We start from the raw sequence: 23,308 nt of genomic DNA, 5'->3' as shown, positions 1-23,308 counted from the left end.
GGGCGGCAGCGGGCTGGGCACTGCGCGGCGCTGCGCGGTGCGGTGCGGCGGCAGCGGCGGCAGCAGCAGCGGCGGCGGCGGCGGCGGCCCCCCCCCAGCTCCGCGCCGCTCCGCGCTCCCCCCGCGGCGCGGCCGCCCGCCCGGCCGGCCCCATGGCCACCAAAATCGACAAGGAGGCGTGCAGGGAGGCGTACAACCTCGTCAGGGACGATGCCACCGAGGTGAACTGGTAGGTGGCCGCCGGCATCTCCCGGAGGGGCGGCGGTGCTCCGTGATTCCCGTCCGCCTCCCCCCGCTCCCGAAAGGGTGGCTTCTATAGACCTTATTCCCCTTCTCCGCTTCCCCCCCTTCCTAGCGGGTGTTTTTTTACAGTGTATTCCTCCCCATCGCCTCTCTTCCTTTCCCGTAGACTGTCAAATGTATTATTCGCCTTCCCTTTCCCCCATCCCAAAGGGTGACTTTTAAATGTATTATTCCCCTTCTCTTTTCCCCTTCCCAAAGGGTGACTTTTAAATACAATGGCTCTACAATCGTCCCTGGAGACCAAGGGGTAGACTATGAAACCTTTAAAAGGAAGTGCACAGGTAAGCTCCGTCTCTCTTGCTTTGGCACCTTACCGTGTTTCTTGCTGCCCAGTGCAAGGGGGGAAAGGATGGGAGAAAACTTGGGGAAACTGGAATTGGGGCTGCTGCTTCCCCACGTCTGCCCTGTCCCGCATGATCGCGTTTCCAGCCGCCACAGAGTGCAACTCGCTGAAGTCCATAGTGCAGCCAGTCCTTTGTCTCACCCTTAGACTTCAGGTCCTTTGGGCTTTTTTCCCCACTTTGCGCAATTTTTCATCGCTTCTCGGTTATGAACAAGATAAAAGGCTCGATTAGCAACGGTCTCCTTCTTTAGCACTGCAGTTTCAAAGCACTGCTGAAGAGCAGAAAAGACTCAGTTTGTGTGGCTAAAAGATGCGGTCATACAGATCATTTTGCAATAGAATTCTTCTGTAAATTGTATTCATAGCGCTAAAGTAGCTGCAGTTAGAGGGCTTGCTCGGATTTTTTAAGAATATGAAACCTGAGAAGAGAGTGGTTATGCCGAAGATCGGCTCGAACAATACAGCACTGAAAACAATCGTATATGTGGCGTTGCACAACCGCAACAGTTGCGGCTCTAGGTTTAAACGTGGCAGTCGATTGTTTAACTGTCGGTTGTAGGATATTAGCAGGAGGAACAAAGCCTGGGGAAAATGAAGATAAATTGAGGAATATTTAACTTCATCTGATCTTAACTTTTGACGTGTTTTACAAAAGCAGGCTTTGATTTTTCTCAAAATGACTTCAAGGGGGGAATTGTATAGCTCTTCCCCCTGTCTTGGCTGCTATTTCACAATGTCACCAAGTGACGTGAGATATGAAGCATTTGTAGCTAATACTGGACTATAACAGACAGAGCCTTCCGCACTCATCTAGTTACTCTACAGTCAAGTACTACGGTTAACCTGTATTTTTAGAATTATGTGTCTGTACAGCGCAGGAATTGCGTATTGAGCAGTCTCTCCCTTCTCGAGGTGGGGCGAGTCCTGGAGGCATTGTAGTCAGAGTCCCACAGCTATCGAAACGCTACTGCCTGTCCAAATTGGTCTGTCAAGGCCTGGGTCTTGGCTGTATTTTACTGTGTTGTAGGGGAGGACTTCCAGTAACTTACATGAGGACAGGACCGGACTGATATTCATCAGTCGATAAATATCATAGGAGAAAAATACGTTTTAGTCCTTGGAAAGTAGCCACGGAATCAAGAAGGTTTAGACTGCTCTGCTATGACATTTGCAGTGGGTTCTTGCTAGGATTAACATGGCTACTCGTTTCCAGCTGTTCTTGAGACCTTTGCAGGGAAAATTCTGCAAAACCGAAAAGGATCCTCTTGTAGTTGATGTCAGAAGAGCTGATACCCTGTAGCGCAAGAACTCCTTCCCACCCGACTCTTCTTAATGGGCAACATAAGGAAAAAAGTAATTCCCTGGCATGCGGGGAACCCAGGGCTCAGGACTTCTGAAGTTCACGCCAATGTTATCTAAAGGGTTAGTAGTTTCCTTGGGAGGTGAACAGCTTCGGTATCTGAGTGCCGTGTTCTCTGTCTCCTCTTGTGGCCAAGATAACTGAGCATCTCCAGCGTCTCCAGACATCTGAGGCTTGCAGAGGAACCTTCCCCGTTTATTTTCTCTCCTTCTTTTTAAGGAGTCCATCTCTTATTTTGCCTGAACTGATTTTTAATGTTTTGTCTGGAGTGGCACGCTCTCAAGAACAGTTCCTATCTTCCCTTCTGTAGCAAAGGGAGTACTTTGATCGAGTGGCTAAGCAGGCAGAGGGGCTTTGGCAGAGAGCGGTCACCGGTTGGACTGGGTAGGATGCGTATCACAACTAATGGAGGCACATATTGCACTTTGGAATATGGCCAGTTTTGTTTTCTTGCCATCATTTGCATGCGCCAAACCCTTATTTATAAACAGGGTATTAAAGCAGAGTTTAAGGAAACCTTGTCTTATCCTAGCAAAGTGCCAAGCTGGCCCCAATACTGAAGCATTTTTACAGCAAAAAGGAAATTTTGCATAATTTAGGCATAAGCATGGTAAGGGAAGGGTTAAATAAAGGGCATCTGTGGGGTAGACTGTGGCCTATTGTTAGCCTTTAGCGTGGAGCTAAATCCTTTATAGCTACTCAATTGCTCCCTTTCCCTCTTCCTTCCCTCTCGAATCACCCGGTATGGGCTGCTCCTTGGCAGCCCAGAGGCAAGAGGTTATCCTCAAACCTGCCTCTGGAGCACAGTTGCTGGAGGCTTAAAGAACGAGGCAAATTCAGGTACAGGGTGCTTGGCTAAGTGCTGGAAAGGATCTTCCTCTGCCCGCAAATTACGGTGCAGCAGTTGGGGAAGCGAGATGGAAGTTTCGGTGCCTCCATCTGTGCAGCACCCCTTCGCCTGGACCACTAGACGTAGTCGGAAAACAAGGCTCGTGCCAGCAGTGAAGTTAGAGCTTTCCTCCCCATCTGGAAGTAAGGTGCCAAATGTTACTATAAAGTAGAGCTGGTTGGAGTATTTCTACTGAAACGCAGTCAGTAAAAAAGAGTAGGAAGGGATAGGAAGAGCTGCTAAATCTTATTCCTTCCTATTGCTACGTCTCTTCCCTCCTGGTCCGCACTCCATGTCCTTCTACATTTTGCTGGAGGGGAGAAGAGCTACTATCAATGTGAACAGCTTCGGAAAATGTGATTAAAAGATTAACAAAACTGGCATTAGAATAAACTTCCTTCCTTGTTTCGAATTCCTGTTTTGTGAAAAAACACTGCCCTTAAAGGCACAAAGTGCTGCAGCTGCCTCTGGTAGAAGCTGAGCATAATTTGGTGGTTGAAGGTGAGAGCGGGAGCTGGAATTGAAACCCTCAGCGTGCAAAGTGTCACCAAGCCCCTCCGTCAGAGCTTGCTGTTCTACTTTCTGCACCATCTATTTCAGTGCCAATGGCACTCAGTGCCATTCTGAGTGGCAAACATCTGTGTCCCCTGCTTTCTTTAATAACCATTCTTATTAAAAGCACCTTCGGCGTGTGGTACATACTGCTTCCCTCCAGGGCATTAAATTACAGAGCAGGAGGTGTCAGCGTGTGCTAATTCATGTGGCTCTGAGACCAAGAAGGTCTTTTGTACCAGTTTGGAAGACATTTGCCTGTGGTGGATATCCTGCCTTGTGCAATGACAGAGGTGAGGAAGGGCTGGAGGGGGTTGTTGGTAGCAGCGTTGTATGGAAGAAGCTTTTTCTTCCCCCCATACATAACCCTTTTCATGCAGACCGTGGCCCAACCCATTACTGATCCTGCAAACCTCCTCAGGGAACGAGAGTGGTTGAGGACAAAGGGAAAAGCAAGAAACTGAAATTGCTTCTTGTAATGGAAGTAGCAGTTCAAAAAGACCATGTTAGAAACCAGCTCTCTGCAAACCTGCAGCAACGCTCTGTGGGCTGCCTTTGAAGGAACACGCGACAGACCGAGATGCTGAGCTCCGGAGGCAGTGAGGCCCATGCCCTGAGCCAGGAACTGCTGCTGCGCCCGCTCCACGTTGTGCGGGTTTCATTACTCTCACTGCTCTACTCCCAGATACGCATTGCACAGCAGACCTACACATTATATATACCCCGGGGTGGAAGCTTTTTCTTCCTAAGCTCTTTACTAAGCTTTGCGTACTAGCAGAAAAGTTTAAGGAACTGCATACTCCTTTTCCCATCCCACTGTTTGGGACAGCAGTTGCCACTCTTAAAGGAAGGAAACATGATAAGAAAAGCTTCTTCAGTGCTTTTTTTTTCAGGGTCCCAGGACTATGCTGCAAACACAGCCTGAACCTTGGACTTTTGCATATCAGTCGCTATCATGCTGTTGCTGTCAAGGTCTGTGTCAGGCCACAAGACGACTGAAACACTTTGGCTGGGAGGCAGTAGGCTCTGCTTTACTCTCAGGCAGTAGTCTTCTCTGTCCTCTAAAGACCAGCCCCAGATGTGTGAACACCTCCCCTCCAGCCTATCCCAAAGTAAAGTCAAGGAGGTTGGTTTAAACCACTGGCACAGTAAAGTCTTTATATGATTAGGAGGTGGCCGCTGGTGGCACTTCCTCTTGCAGTCCTACATAATGACCAACGTATGTGAGTGTGTTGGCCTTTGGCTGGCCCAAGGAGTCTGGAGACCAAAGTTGAGGACATTAATTGTGTCAGGGTCATTAAACACAGTGTAGACACCCCCTGTGTCTTCTGGCTAAGGACTGTTTTGGTTGGGCTTAACAGCACAGATTACCTCTGCATTAAACAAGGACTTAATTCAAGGCTTTTGATCCATTTTACTTCCCAGTTACAGCTCTTGCCTCTGCAGATGGCATGGATCCAGACGTAGCATTAATTTGCTGTTTAGTAGTACGTGCCATCAGTACACTTTTTAAAAGACAGCTGAGCTGGTGGATTTGAAGCCAGAAACACAGATAAGAGTTGAAGGTTATTGTATGGAAGGATGTGAAGGCTCTTGGATGTTCTTGTTGTTGTTTTTAATTTCAAAGTCTCATAACTGGGCTGGTGATGCTGTTGCTGAGAAGAGTAGAATGACATACAACTGAGATACTGAACTAAAAGTCCGGTCAAAAACATCCACTTCAACTTTTGTGTGTGTCAGTTATACCTGACTGCACCGGACAGCTTGCCTCAATTTCTGTATTACGAAGCAGCAGAGCATTGCATTGTCTCTGTCTGTGGTTTACTTCCATTTTTTTAAAGCGTGTATTCTGCCATTAAGTAATGGAGAGGTCGGAAGACTGTGTTTCCTCCCCATGCCACATGTGAACAGTTGTTTTTCAATGCCTCTCTGACAAAAGAAATAATGAGCCTTTTATTTGGAAAGCCCCAGTCCAGATAAATAATTGCAATGACAGCATGAAACGGGATGGTTATTCGTGTGTCTAAAACCATCAAACCAAAACCACACTGTGCATTCAGCATGAGGAAGAACTGAAAATCTTTGGTCTGAAATAAATACCTTATAAAATCATTTCTGGTTGACATAAAATATTAGGAAGAAAATAGAAATGGAATCGGCTCCTAAGACAAATGCAAGCTCTTCTGGGCTTATGACAATTGTCCTATAAAGCCTGGCCTGCATGTAACATTTAGGAGCTAAGAGTTGAGAGATCACCAAGATTACATTGGCACCTTAGGTTGTAGGAAAGATTTGTAAAAATGCACGAGGACGTATAATGAGATAGGTGCTTATCTGTATTTGGCTACATCTTAAGTTGCTAAAACGGGCTTTGTAAATCAGTCTCCTACTGCTTTTGTTTTTCCTCTTTCATGTTCGTCTTGCCTGCTTTCCCTTAATATCTATTTAAAGGAAGACCTGGGGCCATGGATGGCTTATGGGAATTTCACACTGTCTTTGCAGTGTTTCCCGGCCCCTGTGCCCTCCCTGCTCACTGTGAAAGTCGTGCTCTTGGGAGGGTCAGCTGAAATGACATGTGGTTGACAGCCATCTCCTGGCTGCCAGCTGGAGCTGTGGCTTAGACTGTCCCTTGCAATGGACAGGAGGTTGTTTTAGGGAATATTCTCATTAATTTTTGTGCGAGTAACTCAACAGCTCGAGTTCTGCACTGAAATAGTAACTCTTTGCATTGTTTAGTTTTGTGATGCTTAATTAAAATAGCATGGCTGCGGGTCTGCATTTTACCATCCTGTGCTGGGCATAAGGGTAGGTGAAGAAGAGCATTACATCTTTTGCATGCCCTTTGTTTTGGGGCCTGCCTGGCCCTTACTTCTGGCCGACTAACGCAGCCGTTCCTTCCTTCAGGGAAGGGGAACAAAGATTAGCTGGATCCCCTGCTTCCTCCCACTCTGCACTCCAGTATATACCCAGGTCAGGAGAGAGACCAATACAGGACCAGTGTCGCTGGGGTAGCAGCAACTCATTCTGATGAACCGCTGCTGGTGGCTTCACTGGACCAGAGGAAGCTGGAGAAGTCAGTGTGGGGTCATCCTCCCCATGCACTTGTGTCCCGAGTACCCTGTACTCATGTCGGCCACCCTGGGTTACATGGGTTAGGTTGACGCCCCAGCTACAGCACGCCCTGTGGTTATGGTCCTGAGGTCAAACATTTTGTATTTGTCTTAGATGACTTCATGAACATGTCTGCATGGTGCAGGGCAGCATTGCATCAGAGATATATGGGCTTCAACAGAGGGTTAAAGAGGGAAAAAATAGTACAGTAAGAGGCAGGGAGGATTTTCTGTCTGCACTTACAGCTACGTGACTACAGGGATGACTGAAGAGGTGGAAAATTGACAAATTAATCTAAAATGAATCCCACTGAAACAAACAAAATAAATCCTTCATGAAACCTGTCACGTGCCATCAGTAGTTCATTGCTGGACAGAACACAAAAGCAGATCATTCCATCAGCTGCCTTGCTGTATGTGACCTTGATTTAGCAGGCAGATGAAGCTGGGAGCGGTGGTCTTATCTTGGCATGTCTCTGGCTTGGCCATTCAGAGCTGTAAGACTAAGAACCGTGAAGCTTTTGACAGTGTATTTCTTTCCTGCAGCTATTATCTTTTACTGATGAGTCAGTGCATTTTAATCTAATGGGGAATTTTTTGCTACAGCTGAACCAAAGGGTTTGGGTGGATGCAAAAGAGGAAAATACCATCAAGGAAATCTCTGCAGCTTGGCATCGAGCTTTGTTGACAGCCAAGGGCAGCTTAATCAGTATATTTGGAAAATCCTGCCTACTGATAAGTACGGGGTTTGGAGAAAAACACTAAGTGATGCTCATTAAGGCATTAATTGTACTTTTCATTGTTTGTATAGCCCATTCTCTTGCTGTACAACCGTAATTAAAGGAGTAGCGATATTAGTAGGAATTAACATTGTTAATTTCTGCTGTTTGTAACTTGTGAGATCTTGTCAAATAAAGCTGCTATTTCCGTTCTACCCAGATCTATTATTTCCTTCTCTCTGCCCTGAAATTCATGGCTTAGTGACTAGGAAGGTGGTTGCATACAGCTGGGCAGGATTTCCTCTTTCGGAGGAAATCTACTGTCTCTCTATGATTTGTTAGACTCACATACACACCCAGCAATTCCTAAAACCACTGTAAATGGTTTTGTGTGAAAAGGGGATGGTGGTGGATATTAATGCCTTGAGATTTCTAGGGGAGTTGGCACTGATGGCATTGATGACTTCCAGCGCAGCGAGGTGATCTGGTAGGGTAGAACCGCTTAACTGTGAAAGAGGAAATCTGGGAGTATAAAAGAACTTGTGTTTTGATCCCATTATCGCTCTGAACATGCTTCAGACTAATTGTGAAACTCAACCACTTCTGCTTGGGGATTTTGACCTGCAGTTGGAGGGGCACATACCCAGGCTGAACTAGTGCTAAAAATCTCCACGTCTGTCCCTGTTGCCCTTTTAGGAAGAGAGACATGTTAATTGCTAAGGGCTCCAGTTCATATTCCCTCTTGGCTTTATCTGCAGCTGCTGAAATGCTCCTCGGCTGCTGCAATTCACAGACTGGCACATCACGTTAAAGCATCACGTATTGGTAGTTCATATTAAATACACCGGACTGAAAACTGGCAGCTGAAGAGCCCGTTCTGCCTCCCGTGGGGGTACAACCTCCACGGGGAGGCAGGAGGAGAAAGCACGCAGCGCGGGTGTAGCCTTTCAAGCCCCCACAAGTAAACCTGCCCCAGGTAAATTCTGCCTGAGACAGTGACTCAGAGCCCCACGTCTAACCTCAATTGTTCATTAAACTTATTGCGACTTACCATGATGATGTAAGAGTTGCTCATAGTCACTGCATAATAGGTGATCTAATAGATAAAAGCCCGTGTGGAATTGCGTTTGGCTCTCTTCGGTGCCACTGATCCAGCTGCTTCAGACAGGACAGGAAAGCGCTCAAACTCTTCAACTGAGAAGCAAATCCTGCTGCTGCCAGTGGTCTGTGGGTTCACGTCAAATTAAAGTTCATGCTGACAGATAAATTCCTTCAACCTCCTTTCTCCGTTGCTATGAAAAAGCACTGCAGAAAAACTTGGAATTCTTCACATTCATTATATTTTTGCATTACCTTTATTATAAAGGGGCATATTCCAAAGCGGTCTTCAGGATCTGTAACAGCCTTTGGTAGAAGAGGCAGGGATGAAAAACCTAGATACTCAAGGTGGAAAGTGATGGGTCCATGGGAAGGGCTGTGACACGGTTACAGTATAGTAGGGGCCAGGACTTGACATTAAAGTGCCTTCAGCACTGTGTTCCCATAGGAACCACAGTACAATTCTTAGCAGCGCGTGGCCTCCTTTACTGTCAGATCTGGGAAAGCGAGGTTTTTTCAGAGAACTGTTAATAGTAACGTTAGGGGATTTACTGTCTCTCTTCACCTTGGGTATTTCCTGGCTGTCGGTTCATTTATGGTTCTAATCAGTCTTGGGAAGAGGATTTACTGTCAGAAACAGGAATCTCTCTGTGCGTTTCCTGAACTTGCCAGCAATAGGGTATCAAAGAGAAGTTTTGTTTGCCTGTACTGTTGACACATGACTCTTACTCTCCTTCCAAAGATCCATGTGGATTTTTCTTTTGAGTAAGATCTCTTTCTTTCTCTTTGATTCAAATTTGAACTCTTTAGAGGAGTTTGTTTTAAATACTGTACTGGCTCACATCCCCCCCACATACATTTTCCATCTTTCCCCAGTAGTCCTCTGTCAGTGGCAAAAAAGTGCATAGAGAACAAAATAGGGAGAGCATAGGTGGGAGTTTTTCAGACTTAAAAACTTCTTACGTTTATCAAGGTGAAGTTGTCTTTACTCACACTTTGGCAAAACAAGGTGTTAAAGAAGCTCTGAGATCTGTCAGCTTTCAGAGAAAATCCCACTTTTTTGCACTGATTTCTAGCAGCTTATTTTCTGAGGATGAGCAATTTAGAGCTGCTTCTCCCTTATCCCCGGAGCTCCTGGGGCTGTCTGACCATTCATGGAGCATGCTGTAACGGATCCAAGGATGGGGATGTTGGCAAACTTTACTGGAGCCTGCGTTTTCACCTGGCAGTAGACAAGACAGCGAATAACTATAAAACATGTTGAACTGGTCACGACAAGTGTAACCAGGATTAACATGATTCTTTTCAAACAGCAAGTTTGTTCTTCTACTTTGAGTCATCTCATTTCATTTAAAAGGTCTTGAGTGATCTATAACAGATGAAGTAGCTATGATCAGGTATATTCCACGATTGCACAACTGTCTATCTGCTCTGCTTTTCTGCACAATCCTGGTTGAAAGCTCCAGTATCGTGCATGCCACCGAGGCCGGGGATATGAGTGGATGGTATCACACGCTTTGTAAGTGCCTGTGATCATGAAGGTGTCCAGCTGCCTCGGTTGATGAGTCACCCTGCAACGAAGGAACGAACTCTTCAAGACAAGGAGTTAACAAGGTTTTTACACATATGGCCAGACTACATAACTCTGGAGTGATATAGCAGAAACCAGCTGTGAAACAAAGATCAGAACAGTTTTAAAATCCAAGGCCTTTGGAAGGAGTAGAAAAGCACATCTGGGGAAGTAATTGCAGGTTTTTCTTTTGCTCCTTCTTCTCCCCTCCTTCTTGTAAACTCATACCACAAGGGAGCCAGAAATGTTGCTGAAGGGAAGGAAAGGATCAGATTTGCACAATGGCCAGTTTCTGGGTATATGTTATAAAATGTGACCCTAATCCTGCTATCCTGTAAGAAAGAGACGCTGGGAAATCACTTTCTTCCCTTCTTGACCAGTGACCTGCAGATGAATGATCTGGCTGAACGTAACTGGGGTTAGCTCTGTGCTCTTGAGCTGCCTCTTGACTGTATTTTAGCCATTTCCAAACTCACTAGCAGCACACTAATGTGGCATGGGGTGGCCGGCACAGCCAGATTCCTCCCAGTAACTCAGAGCACCCCAGGAAGATGCAGACCTAACACTGGCAAAGTGCACCTTGCGAGTGAAGGGCATGTGAGCAGAGCCCCTGTATTGCCCCATTAATCCAGAACGATGCTCTTGTAACACAGCATAAGTGCCTTGATTGGTCTTTAAGTCGAGAGCAATAGTCTCACCCTGGAAAATGGCAAGGCAGGGATGTTTCTCTTTTCAATCACTTTACCCTTGTTGCTTTGTCTTTCCAGATGATGTTCGATTGTTTGGCTTTGTCCGATTCACCACCGGCGATGCCATGAGCAAGCGAGTCAAGTTTGCCCTCATCACTTGGATTGGAGAGGATGTCAGTGGCCTGCAGAGAGCCAAAACTGGGACCGACAAGACTCTGGTCAAAGAAGTAGTACAGGTAACCTCTTCCTTCTGCTTCTAACCACCAGTTCTCATCGCTTTTAGCTCTACAAACAGGAGGTAAGAGAGGGGGAAGGATTGGATCATGCTTCAACTTAGTAGTTAATCCTTTAAAAAGAAGACCGTTTCCTATTGCCTGTCTTCCTACTAGGAAGACTTAACATCTGCCCTTTGAGCACTCAGGCATAAAGAAGAACCTTTGAGCTTAAGGCTGTCTTAACTATTTCGTGAAGAGGGAATATATGCACTCCCCTCCTTGTCACCATTAAGATGTTTCCCATCTCCTTCCTTGATAGAGGAATAACATAATACTGAATGGTAGAGAACAAGATAGTATTAAGTTAAACAGGTAAAATTAAACAGAAAAACCCACGCCCTTGTTTAAACTTTTCTCTTGAGGCTTTTTGTCTCTGCACAATGAATCCATGGACCTAATCAACTAAAGTCTGAAGTCCCCATCAGTACCAATTAACTAACAGCTCGTAATAGCTAACTAGATTTGAATAGTCTTCTGTTTGGCTTTGGGCGTATCAGGGAAAAAGAGAAATGTGCTTAGTACACACCTTGGAAGGGCTTCACTTGAATTGGCCTGCCCCAGCTGAGCTTATCATTTAACTCTGTCAGGGCCTCCCAGGGCACTCTGAGCCGAGCTTGCTCTGTTGGGCTCCAAGCTCAGTCCAAGCGAGTGAAAACAAGCAACAGCCGTGAGAGAAGTGAATTGTGGAAGGCTGCAAAGAACTGCTGCCGAAAAGCTGACTTTAATGGAGAAGATGCTAACGTTTAGCATGTTTCCTCTGAAGAATTATTTAAAACAAGATTAGCTCTTCAACTAAACCTAGGGCCAGCTCTCCAATGCCTGAGAAATGGTCTTTCTTGTGCGCTTGGAGAACAGGCTGACCATTGAAATAATCTCCCTCAATAATTTTGTTCTTGCCTATGTAAAGCAATCTCCCAATAGGACAATATGAAGGATGAGAATGAAGTCCTCCTCAATTCACTGGTAGTTTGTATGATACAGAAGATTATATTTAGATAAGAAGCATGAAGAATATAATAAATTCATATCCTTCCAGAAGATAAGCACTGGTGCTAAATCTTTCAAAATGACAACAACGCGGAGGGGTCCATTCTGAATAGAAACTTCTGTAATGACACCTGAGAGACAGGAAAGCAAATCTCTGTTCGTGTGAAGCAGCTGAAACTGTGTAATTGTAGCTGAAGAGGAAATTATAGAGTACTAATGAATGATTCATATAAGAGTCACTAAGCCCAAGATTTTTTAAAAAATATGTTTAGACAATTTATTCCTGTTGAGTTGAGTAGCATTCCTGAATGCTGTTCTAAGATCTGTCCCTCAGGTCTGTCACATATAATTTGCAATTATTTCACTTGTTTCATCTTCAATTAGTAGTCTGTACGAGTTAATAATCTGGTGGAACATTAACCATTCTTGGTTGTTACTTAAAATCTTTCATATTCCAATTAATCTGTACTAAAATACAAAACCAATACAACTTGGGCTTTTCACTTTTATTGAGCTAACTCACTTTTATTGAGCTAACTCATTTTTATTGAGCAACCATGTCTATAACCCACTCCAAAGCATTTCTGAATGTAATGTCAATGGTGATCTCCTTTCCATTAGAAATTATCTTGATAACTGTTTCGAATAGTTCTACATGTACCACTGAATCCCTCTGAGTGGAGTGGGATAAAAGCAGAACTATTTTCTTCTTTTTATGCGTGTAACCTTGCAGATAATCTGTCAAAACAGAAGAGGACAAGAAAGTCCAACTGAAATTTAGTGGAGGGAATTTATCCCAGAGCTATTTCACTCTTACTAGTTCTCTTGACCTTCAAGTACATTCCCAGTCACCCCACTGCTTCTGATTTTTACAGAGATTGAGATGTGAGTTATACATAGAAAAATACAGTTGGTTGGTTGCTGTAACGATAAACTACGAATCTGACTCAGTGTTGGTTCATCATTTGGAATAAGTAGTACCCTAAAGTGGGAATTTTTTTCTTCACAGATCCTGAAGAGAATCTAGGCTGTTGATGCAGTTTGGCTCTCTGCAGTTGTAGTTACGTGCGTGGCCCATAGGTGCACTTACCCTGTGCGCCATGGCTCTCCTTCCAAGGAAGGGTGGCACAAGGAGGCTTTTTGTACAGCAGATAACAGCTTTGATTTCGTGATCTATAGAAGTGATTGGTTGGGATTCCAGAACAACAGCTCTTCGGTCTGAGAAGCCCTCAGTAAAACTCGAAGGGCTCTCACTATCTTGTGATATTTGCAAAAGCTAACTGTGGCTCTTTATTTAAGACCAAAGCTCCAGTGTGAGGGGGGGCCTGCTTTATATTCTCTGCTACGTTGTAGATGCATTGATGAGCTATGGTTGAGCTCCGCTCAAAGCTGAACAAACACTGATAAACGTTGTTCTTCCGCCGAGACACTCAAAGTGAAAGACAGTCAGCTTGAATACCGCCTAGCAAGCAAAACCCACCGTGTTGCATCTGTAGAATAAAGAGCGTTCACACATGGTGATTATTAACGGTCTCCTAGAAGCACCTGCCATAAGGAAAACGTAAGGGGCATTAACTGTTGAAGAGTAGATTATGGGCTTGTGAACAAAAGGATGGAATATTATAAAGCAAGGAGAGGAACTGGGTTGCCCTCGCTTTTGTATTCCTCCCTTGGAAGGGGGAGCAGGTGCTGTGAAATCTCCAGGGAGGTGGCTTGGGAAGCCATGCTGATAGTCAGCGGAGGAGGCTGCCAGAAAATCTCTCCGGAAGAAAGGACAATTGATTTTTAGCTGTAATAACTGTAAAATTACAGGGATGGATCTCATCTGGTGCAAATAGCCATAGTTCTCCTGATCTATGCTAACTGAGAATCAGGTCGTCTTGCTTATTTGGGACTGTCCTTATTACCTCTTTAATGTTGTTGGAAAATGGGTTTGGCATTTATTGTATTTATTTTGGATTGTAGAAAAATGCATTTTGCATTTAAGGAACATTCAGTAGCTTTTTTTCACAGCCATTTATTTTCCATCCTTTCCTCTTTACCTCAGCTGGAAATCTTGGCTCAAGCCTGTGACCTGGTCCAAGTAGTTCAGCTGAGAGCAGGTTAGAAGTAAGGCCAGGATGGGGAGCAAGTATTTATCTATATCTTCGTAAGGGTATAGCTAAGTACTAATGTGTGGAGACTTTCCTGTGTAAATGGAGACATGGAGTAAGGTGATGCAGTATCCCATCTTTTTTCTCCACTGAGCTTCTGTCTAGGCCAAGGACAGACCTAGGGGTGGGGGTTAGTAGCACACAATGTCCCGTGCTTTGCAGACTGTTGCTTAAGATGTTTGGGAGTTCGTTTCTGGGGTACAGTCTAAACCTAGATGTAGAATGATCTAAACTTAACAGCTGAGGAACTTTATGAAACAGTTATCCAGGATGACTTAAACTACAAGGCTGCACCTATTTTGTCATCAGCAGTAGCGTGTCTTACCTTGTGCACGTGGGTGAACTGGCAGATGCTTACACACGTGCAGCAGACCCCACGGCATTTGTGTCCTCGGCGCAGCTGCAGTTTGATCCCTGCGCGCTGCCACTAGGTCCCACGCCAAGGTCGTACCCAGCTGCCAGGAGATACCAGCTGAACGGAAAGGCTTTGGGCATATTTTCTACTTGGCTATAGAGGAGATCATCCAAAGCTGGTCTTAAACTCATGTTTTATGTCCCTGGCAGTAAGGATGGTTCTGCCTTTTACCTCCTTTATATGCACAAGCTGTGGCTCATTCAGCCTTAGTCCATCCAGGAGATGGACAAATGGACAAATCCATCCAGGAGACTCTGTGCTCTGAGGGCTGTTGTTTTGACCTCTTTTATTCCAGAGGCCCAGGAGAAACAGGTCGGTCAGCTTAAGCCCAGAAATCAAGGCTATTGTAAGCTGCTTGTCATGGCTAGGAACGGCTGCCAGCATGAGGTTCAGTTCAGCCATAAAAATTCCTACAAGGTGAAACCTGGCAGCTATGGGTTTGAAGTACAGGAGCGTCAGGCCTTCCAGTGAACGGCCCCGTTCACTTTGAGAGGCAGAGGGTGACGTGACGGTGCTTTTCTTCGGGTACAGACAAGCCCAGGCACAACGTTTGTAGGGCGGTGGTGGGGCTGGGAGTGGCAACCGGTGCTAAAGTGGTCCAGTTTTGATGTAAGTGCTGAAGAACTGAAAACAGGACTTGGTTTCCCTCTGAGTGTTGCTTCCTCTCTGTGAACTTGTTGCCCTTCATGACTGCATTTCCTACCAGCAGATTTTAACCCTTCATTAGGCAGCATGGAGGTCTTTTTCCTGACGGGACTGAATTCCCCTGCAGGGCTGTCTCAGCAAAGGGACTGCCCAACCTTTGCCAGATTGTCTTATTTTCCATGCATTTTGACTCTTCTCTGTTTTCTTCAGCACTCCTGCCCCCACAAAGTCATGTGCTCTATTATTTGCCTAAATTATATTCAGGGTAAAACAGCTCTGTTTCTGTGAGCAAATATTTGTGGCATTTTATTCATTATTATTTTTGGTGAAGAATTTGCCTGGCTTTAGTGATGTCAACAAGTTCACTGAGTTCCTGCTTTGGAGCTGATGGCCAGATCTTTTCTTGTTCACCTTTCTCTTTTCCTCTGGATTCCTCACTGCACTGGTGCTGGTACCTCATGAGGGAGGACCCACTTATGGGGTTGCTGTCCCTGGTCTCGGGACAGATACAACACATATGACTCCACGTATGTGCTTTAGGTTTCTCATGTTAGTACAGTGGCCTAAGCAGAAGATGGTTTAATAGCTTTGTTAGAGGCAGTCAGAAAATCAAACTCATATGGTAAGGGCTATGTCACGGTGGCTTTGAGACAGTCTTTCTCAGGAGGGTGAGTGAGATCCTGCTGGGAAGGCAAACAGAATTGTTCTTTTTGACTGTTTTTCCTATTCTGGTTTACTGTAATGACCATACCAAATGGATACAGATTTACAAGAACTCCTAGTCCTAGTCTAGAGAAGGTGGTAATTTTATAAGTAACTTCTTCAGGCCAGAATAAGCAGCTTCCCATCACCCCACATCTGACACACAGCCCTGTGACTTTCCCAGTGGGATGCAGCACAGATAGGAAGAATTTGCAGATCAGCTGAAATGTAGTTCCCAGGGCTGAGAGGTGTGGTTGCCACTGGCTTCTCCCAGTGGCTGGAACTGGTCCATGTGAAAATTGGCAAGGAGTAAATTTGAAGAGAGGGTTTTTGCTGATAGCTTGGACTCCGACAGCTGATCGCAGGACCGGGTTTGGTGTAGCCAGAGTAGAGTGGAGGGCAGCGGTACTGTATAGCTATAGGTGCTTGTCACTTTATAGCTCTCCTTGTACTCAGAGAAGCCCTCCTAGAACGTACCTCTGCTGCAGCCATAGGACATGTCCTTTCTCCCCCATGACCCCAGGTCTAGGACTCATACCATGCTGGAAAAGAAACATGGGAGATGTCATCTCCTCGGTACTGCATCTGCACTGAAAATAAGATGACCAGTGGATGGGAGTGGTGACATTAAGCACAGTGGAACTGAGGATTTTGAACATCAGCGGAGGCTGCTGCAAGCCCCAGTGTAAATAAAAACAGAAAGAAGCTGCTCAACTACCTGGCATCGTCCCTAGCTGCTAAGAACCCAAGTGTCTGTAGACGATACAAGGATTTTCCTTCTGGCTTCAGGCCTACCCATGCTGGGATTTATAAGGGCCTCTGCAGACCTTTTTGGTACAGTATCTGCACCAGACAGATTTTCCCTTGGCCAGCTTAGGGAAATTTTATGGCCCCATATGCTAAACATTCAGGGCTTGGAATAGGAAGAAAATCTACTCCACCCTTTTTACCCCCCCATAAAGTTGTCTGGAAGAGAAAGGCTGGACTGAGCTTGCTGTACAAATTTCATGCTTCCCAGGGAGAGATGCAGGCTCACTTTTGGCAACCTGACCTGCATGGTTGGAGCCCTTTCTCTCTGTAGTTTCGCATGGAAGTTGACACAGGGGATTGGATTGCAAAATTGTGAGCCTCTGCTACTCAGGCACAAAGTGAAGCATGTGCTAGATAGGTATATTGAAGAACCATGAGTAAACCTTACTTTTTAATGTTGTGTTCAATGATTTGAGAGGCAAAGCAAAGAGACTGTGGTCAGTGTTGTGTCGTGAGAGTGATAAAGATAAATGGCATCATTGTTTTTGTTATCTGTAGGCTGCTGGTGACTCTGGGGTGAATACAAAGCCTGGAATTCACTCGCAGGGCTTGCTGTGGTTGTAAAAAGCTTGGGAATGGGGGGAGGAGAAGAGAAAAGGAAGTGGAGGATGTAAAATGCAGATGCATGTCAGCAAAGCGAGGGCCCAAGCCTCAGAGTTGTGCACTGTGCCTTAGGTGGCTATAACTTCTGCAGTTTTCTTGAAAGGCCTTAGATACCGGTATGCGTGAGAGAAGAGAAAGCAGGGACTTTCCCCACCCCAGTCTCTTAAGGGCAGAAGGAAAATTTGGTGGCAGAGCAGAAATCTGGCTGAAGTCGGATGCCTGTTGGCATTGCTGTTAGCCGCTTGAAGCTAGGATTTTTCCTGGTGCTTTGCAGGAGCCGGTTTGCTGTGATGGGTTATTTATAATGGCAGATGACAGTCACACCAAATAAGGACCGTTGCCTGGTCTACCTAACATCAGACCCAATTAAATCAGTTGGGAGCCGTTTTACATTCTGGCAATTTCAGTGGGGACGAAAAAAGAGTGAACTCTGGATAAGATGGCCCTTGGCTGAAAAGTGGTGCTGTTGATCATGGGTGCCCAATCTCCTGATCTGAGAGCCGGAGTTCCTCCTGTCTTCCTGCCCTGGTGACACAGGAGGCAGTTTCAACTGTCTCTAAAATACTTATATGCCTCCCTTCACCTTATGATTTGCACCCTGAACAAAAGCTCAACCCCAAAGAGCTCAAACAGTGAATTCAGAGTGATGAGGGAGGCTATGGCTGATATTGAAGCAGGATATTGAAATCAGGAGTTCCAGGCAGCAAACTCACTGGAAGCAGCTTCTCCCCTTGGGACCAGGTGTGATGAGACATCGTGGTGGGTAAGAGCCGGTGCGAAGAACCAAAGGAGCCCCTGCCAGCACCTGCCAGCAGAAAAGAATAAAGCAGAGAGTTATTAATAGCAGTGACCCAGATTGCACTCTGAGGGTACAAATCTGGCACAAGAGGTGGCCCAGTCAGCTAAGAGGATATTTAAGAGTGGCTGGGAACATAACCCATCTGGCCACTGCTAGGAGGAGATTGCTCAAACCTTGCAAGGTGTCTCGGTGGCATTGACATGAAATAGTGGCTGGTGCCCACAGATCATCACCCAGGAAGCATCTGGATAACTGTCTAGTTGAGAAGACATTTGAGTAATTATAATTACTTTCTGATACATATAATTTAGTTCCCCTCTGTTCATGCATGAGCACACGTGCAGTTTTAATTTCAGAATCGGCTGGATTGTGCAGAGTGGGCATTGAAGGAAACCCTCCCTGCATTTATAAAATACACACACTTTTCATGGAATCATGGAATCCCTCTCAGAAGTGATTTTATGGGCCTGCCTCAGTTCTCACTAAAGTCAGGGTGAAGACTAGCACTGAAGTCGGCTAGTCCTGGATAATCTGCTTCCTGAGTTGAAGAAAATTTGTTAAACCTGTTAGCACATAGAAAAGAAACTGAAAAGGCTCAGCTCAAGAATCATGTAGGTAGCACGTCTCAATGAGCATCAAATAGTTGAAAATCCTTTGTTTGGTCTTAGCAAGAGCTGAGCTTTGCAGAGATCTCCCACAGGAGATCTGGAAGCAGGACACTTGTGAGCATGACCAAATCTGATGTTTTGGGCAGCTTGCCTCTTCATTTCCCATCTCAAAAAAAGGACTTTTTTCTCTAAATAAACAATTTCTTTCCCCTTTTCCCTGAACTCTGCTAAGACGTGGATGAGTGCCTGTAATGTCTGTCTGTCCTCACACCAGAAAAGCCGACCATTGACGCATGGAGCAAAATGGTGCTGTGAAGCAGTTGTTATTTCTTAGGACTTTGTTGAGCTGCTCATAAACTAAAGCAGAGCAGACAAGGCTTCTCGTAGCTGCTATAAGCTTTCTTTTTCTCCCCCCTAAGCAACTCTTCGGTAGTGAGGATTTCCTACAGTGTGAAACAGGATCAGCCGCAGCCTGGGAGACTGGCGTGGGGGAGGGAGCTGTTTTGCTCTCCCTTCCATTTCTTCCACCGCATGAAAGAGGTGCTGAGGCTGTTTCAAGCTGAATCCTTCTCCACCCCCTCCTTTACCCAACTCTGATCCCAAACTGAGACCCTTGAGATGCTGCCAAATAAAAAGCTCTCCCATGGCTTAGAGTCTGAAACCAATTAGAAATCTCCCCTCCGCGGCTGTTCCAGCGCCGGGGAGACCCGGACAAGATGACGGCTTCTCTCTCAAAGCATCGCCTCATTCTCCCAGGCAGCCGCCGTCACCTTTCGGGGGGCTCGCTGCCCAGGGAGCCAGGCATTGCAGCTTTCCTGAGACATTGCAGCAGGGCTGTTGGGATTTTAATTCATTTTTGTTGTTGTTGTCAGCTTGTCCCTGGCCCTGCAGAGTGTGATGGATGCTTGTGTTTCTCATGCTGTATAAAACCTGGGGGGAAGGGAAAGACACATGCAGTGTTTTCAATTGTGGTTAGGAAGGGAAGGAAAATGCTAAAGCAAGAAGCAAATGTGCATGTTTGCTGAACTGTCTGTGCACAGACACGCATGCCACCCTTGCTACGAGGCAGGAGGGGCAGCCCTGCAAAGGAACAAACCCCTGCCTGCAGTGACACTGCCCTGACAAGTGCCCTGAAGGCACCGTGGGATCCCAGTCACAGCGATCCGCTCTGAGAAAGGTTTTCTCTGTTCACAGCCTCACATCCCAGCATGCTGCCTAGGGCTTGCCCAGCTCCCATAAGTTGCAAAGAGCATTCAAGCAGCTAGATAGCTGCCCTGCAGTGCACAAGTATATTAATAAAGCGTGTCCTTAAAGGTCACTTTGGATCATTAGACCACAGAGCATAGTGGAGCCTATTAACAACACCAGCAACCTGTCTAGTACAGTATCTTTGTTTTGGCCATGATGTATATTAGATAGTTGAGAGGGGGAGTCAGTAAATCTACTGAAGTAGACTCACTTGCTCCTGGTAGCATCTGCGTGTTGCTCAATCTTTAATCGAAGCATCCTCCTATCAGCTGGTGGGTATGATACTGTAGTGTACTGTGGTGTAGCACTGTTCTCCTCTTTTTAGGAGAAGGGGTCGTAAAGAGGGCACAGATAGGATGAGTGACTTGCCCAAGATTATGCTGAGGGTCAGTGGCACTTAGAAGGTCAACAATTTTGAGCTTTTTAGTTTGCATACTGCTTGCATACTACTGTGCATTTATCGTTAGGACAAGTTGTTGCATAGGGCAGGATTGGGTCTTGCAGCCGGTGACTGTAGAAGTAGACATATAAAATTTTTGCAGGTTGAGTCTTGGGTTTTGCCATCACTAGTCTTCTGTCCCATCCACAGCTTTCTATTTATTATCCCTACCACAGTAGATAAGGGGATGCAGCTCATACAGCCATGGAAGCTGGATAACCCATCTTTATTCAGGTACTTGGACAAGTATCCCCTTTTTTAACAGGCTTTTTCTTTATCTCTTGCAGAACTTTGCCAAAGAATTTGTGATCAGTGACCACAAAGAGCTGGATGAGGATTACATCAAGAACGAGCTGAAGAAAGCAGGGGGGGCTAATTATGATGCACAGACTGAGTAAACGCACGAACCTCCTGGCACCATCACCTGGATCTCAAAGGGAGGGGAAAGGCACAACAAACTAACACAACTGAGAGATGAGGCAACTGAAACCCCCAGCTTTCTGTGTGTGCACCTAAGAACTCCCTTTCTTTGCATACAGCAGACTTTTATTTTCCATTTCATCTCATGAAACATCCCTCTCTAGGGTTCTCTTTTCCCCCTTTTTTTACTCATAACTCTGTCCATGTTCTCCCATCTGTGGAATTTAGGTTTGGCTCTGCTTTGGTCCTATTCAGCATTATGTTTGTAGAGGCTTGCCATTGTGTCCTTCTTCATATGCGTGCATGTCTGTGTGTTTTAGTTGGGCTCAACCTGGTCTCTGAGGGGAGAAAGTTTTGGAGGAGTTCTGAAAATTGATTATTTTAATTTTTTTAAAATTTTTTCTGACTGATATTCTTGGGAATAATATTTTTTGCTGTTCTAGGCTCAGATCAGCTTGAGTTGACTTCATTCAAATTTTGCTTAAATTGTCTGAGCTTAAATGTCCAGCTGAGGTGTTATCTAACAGCTTAAACAACGAAGCAAACAAACAAAAAATTCTTTGACTCGTCATACATGGGAATAAATTTGCCTTAAACATTGCTTCACAGTTGCTATTCTATATGCTGCATCTCTATCCCTCCCTCTTAAAAATAAGATCCAACATGATCTGAATGTGGGGGTTTTGTTGTTTTTGGAGGTATCATAGCACAGTAAACTGAGGGGCTTAGAAATGTCTGGACACTTGTTCACTATTTTGTGTACATTGGTCTCTGGGTTTGTATTTGACTTTCCTAATGCTGGGGCTCAGGAGGTGAAATTGAAAAGCATAGATTTCCTTTTTAAAATGATGTCTGCAAAAATGGCAGCCGCTGAATCCTAGCAGCCTTCTCTGCCCATGTCCCCCCTGTTTTTTTGCAGTTAAACACAACATCTTCAGTTATTTGGGGCCTTCAGGCAGTGAACCATCCTGCAGCTGCGACCGAGGGCTGGAGCAGGGCAGCTCTGTCCCGGTCGGGATGAAACATTCAACAGCAGAGGCCCAGCGATAACCTGGGCACAGTTTGTTTGCTACAAAACTGTTTGTTTGGGGGGCTTCTTTGTATGGCTTTTTTTTTTCCATCAAAGGTAATTGTCCCCGGAATTATGTGTAGGGGGAAACTGTGTTGTACTGGGGCTTGGGAGTCAGCGCTATAAACCCATGACAGAAATAAATGTTTTTCAAGAACAGTTCTCGGCAACTCTGTTGTTCTTTTACCTTCCCTGCAACTACAAGCCTATATTTAGGAGGTCTCTTAATCCTGGGTGTAAGGCTTTGAGCTCTTGCAATCTTGGGGCTATTAGGAGAATTAAACACTGGCTTAAATGTAAAATGATCTCGGTGCCTGCAGCCCTTGTCTGCTCGTCTCTGCTCTGAAAGGCAGAGGTGACCACAGTGCATCTGACACACTTTTTGTTCAGCAGCTCTACATCTAAATTTCCAGCGCCAAAATGCCAAGTGGGAATTGTAATTAGGTCAAAGAGAATTTCACACCCACGTAAAATACATGGGGAGAGGTCAGGAACAGATTTGGGAGCAAGAACGACACTTTCAGAGTGAAGTTTTGCAGCTTCCTGCACAGGGTTACATGGGGCGTTACAATTCTGAACTGAACTTACTAAAACTTGCCCTGAAAGAAGGGAAATGGTTATTTTTTACAGGATTAACAGTAGGGACAGGCATAACTAATGGGAAAGAGCTTTGCAGAGAGCTTGCGATGCTCTGAGGCTTTGCGTTACTGGTTCAGTTGACCATGATAAACTTTTATGTGATGGCTTGTGGGGTGCTGAGACAACACTCTCGGTCTGGTCTTGAAGCCTGGCAGTAATATCGCACAAAATTCATCAGCACCAGCTGTGGTGTGGGGTTTGATGCGCTGCTCAAGAAAGAGCTCAGCACAGCGGCAAAACAGCTTTCTCGGCCGCTGGAAGGCATCTCAGCAAGACAGAGCGGAGCACTTGTGCTGCCTTTGGCGAGCTGGCTCCAGGGATGGAGGAAGCGAAGGCATCGCCCTGGCCTCTTCCGTTGCTTTGCTATCCTCCGTCAGCATATGCCTCCCACAGGGTATTTTTCTAAAGACTTTCTAAATCCTTTCTAAATATTTGTCTCCTACAGGTAACTTCTCCAGGCGTGTCTGTTCCGTGCCCTCTTTGACAGCCGCTGCTGGGGCCCGGTGCCCTGCATCCGGGGCTGACTCACCAGCGGTGGCTGGACGGGCTGGGAGGGGAGGCACAGGGCTTGTCCCTCCCTTGGACTTTCTCCTGACTTCTGCAGTGGTTTGAAGTGGGACTCCAAAGTACTCATACAAGATAACCATCCCATTTGCCCTTAGTCAGTCCAGCGCGCAGAACATCTGAGATCCCATATTCCCTCTTTGAATCGCCTCTGTGGTGTACTGGCACATGCGGTCCTGTTTTGACCACAGGAATATCAAGCTTGTAGTCGCTAGTACAGCTACTGCATGAGCAACATTAGATACACATGAGAAAAATGAGGAAGAGAAGGAATTACTCATTTGTGATAAGACATCAGG

The 23,308-nt window shown here is 45.7% G+C and overlaps 1 protein-coding gene across 1 annotated transcript; it reads left to right on the top strand.

Annotated features, from left to right (window-relative positions):
• Positions 1-76: 76 nt before the first annotated feature.
• On the top strand, positions 77-21,965 carry COTL1 (coactosin like F-actin binding protein 1). The gene is made up of 4 exons (XM_072873563.1): positions 77-229; positions 502-584; positions 10,712-10,869; positions 20,605-21,965. Exons 1-4 carry the CDS (start codon positions 153-155, stop codon positions 20,713-20,715), a joined length of 429 nt encoding a protein of 142 aa, XP_072729664.1. The 5' UTR covers positions 77-152; the 3' UTR covers positions 20,716-21,965.
• Positions 21,966-23,308: the final 1,343 nt, after the last annotated feature.

This window comes from Ciconia boyciana, chromosome 9, assembly GCF_034638445.1.
Source record: "Ciconia boyciana chromosome 9, ASM3463844v1, whole genome shotgun sequence".
Taxonomy (NCBI): Eukaryota; Metazoa; Chordata; class Aves; order Ciconiiformes; family Ciconiidae; genus Ciconia; species Ciconia boyciana.
Note: the sequence above shows the minus strand (reverse complement) of the source record. Positions and strands in the feature narration are given on the sequence as shown.

Coding starts and splice junctions, on each gene's coding strand:
- COTL1 (XM_072873563.1), top strand. CDS start 153: ATGGCCACCAAAATCGACAAGGAGGCGTGCAGGGAGGCGTACAACCTC. Junction 230..501: donor GATGCCACCGAGGTGAACTG/GTAGGTGGCCGC, acceptor CCCTTCCCAAAG/GGTGACTTTTAAATACAATG. Junction 10,870..20,604: donor TGGTCAAAGAAGTAGTACAG/GTAACCTCTTCC, acceptor TATCTCTTGCAG/AACTTTGCCAAAGAATTTGT.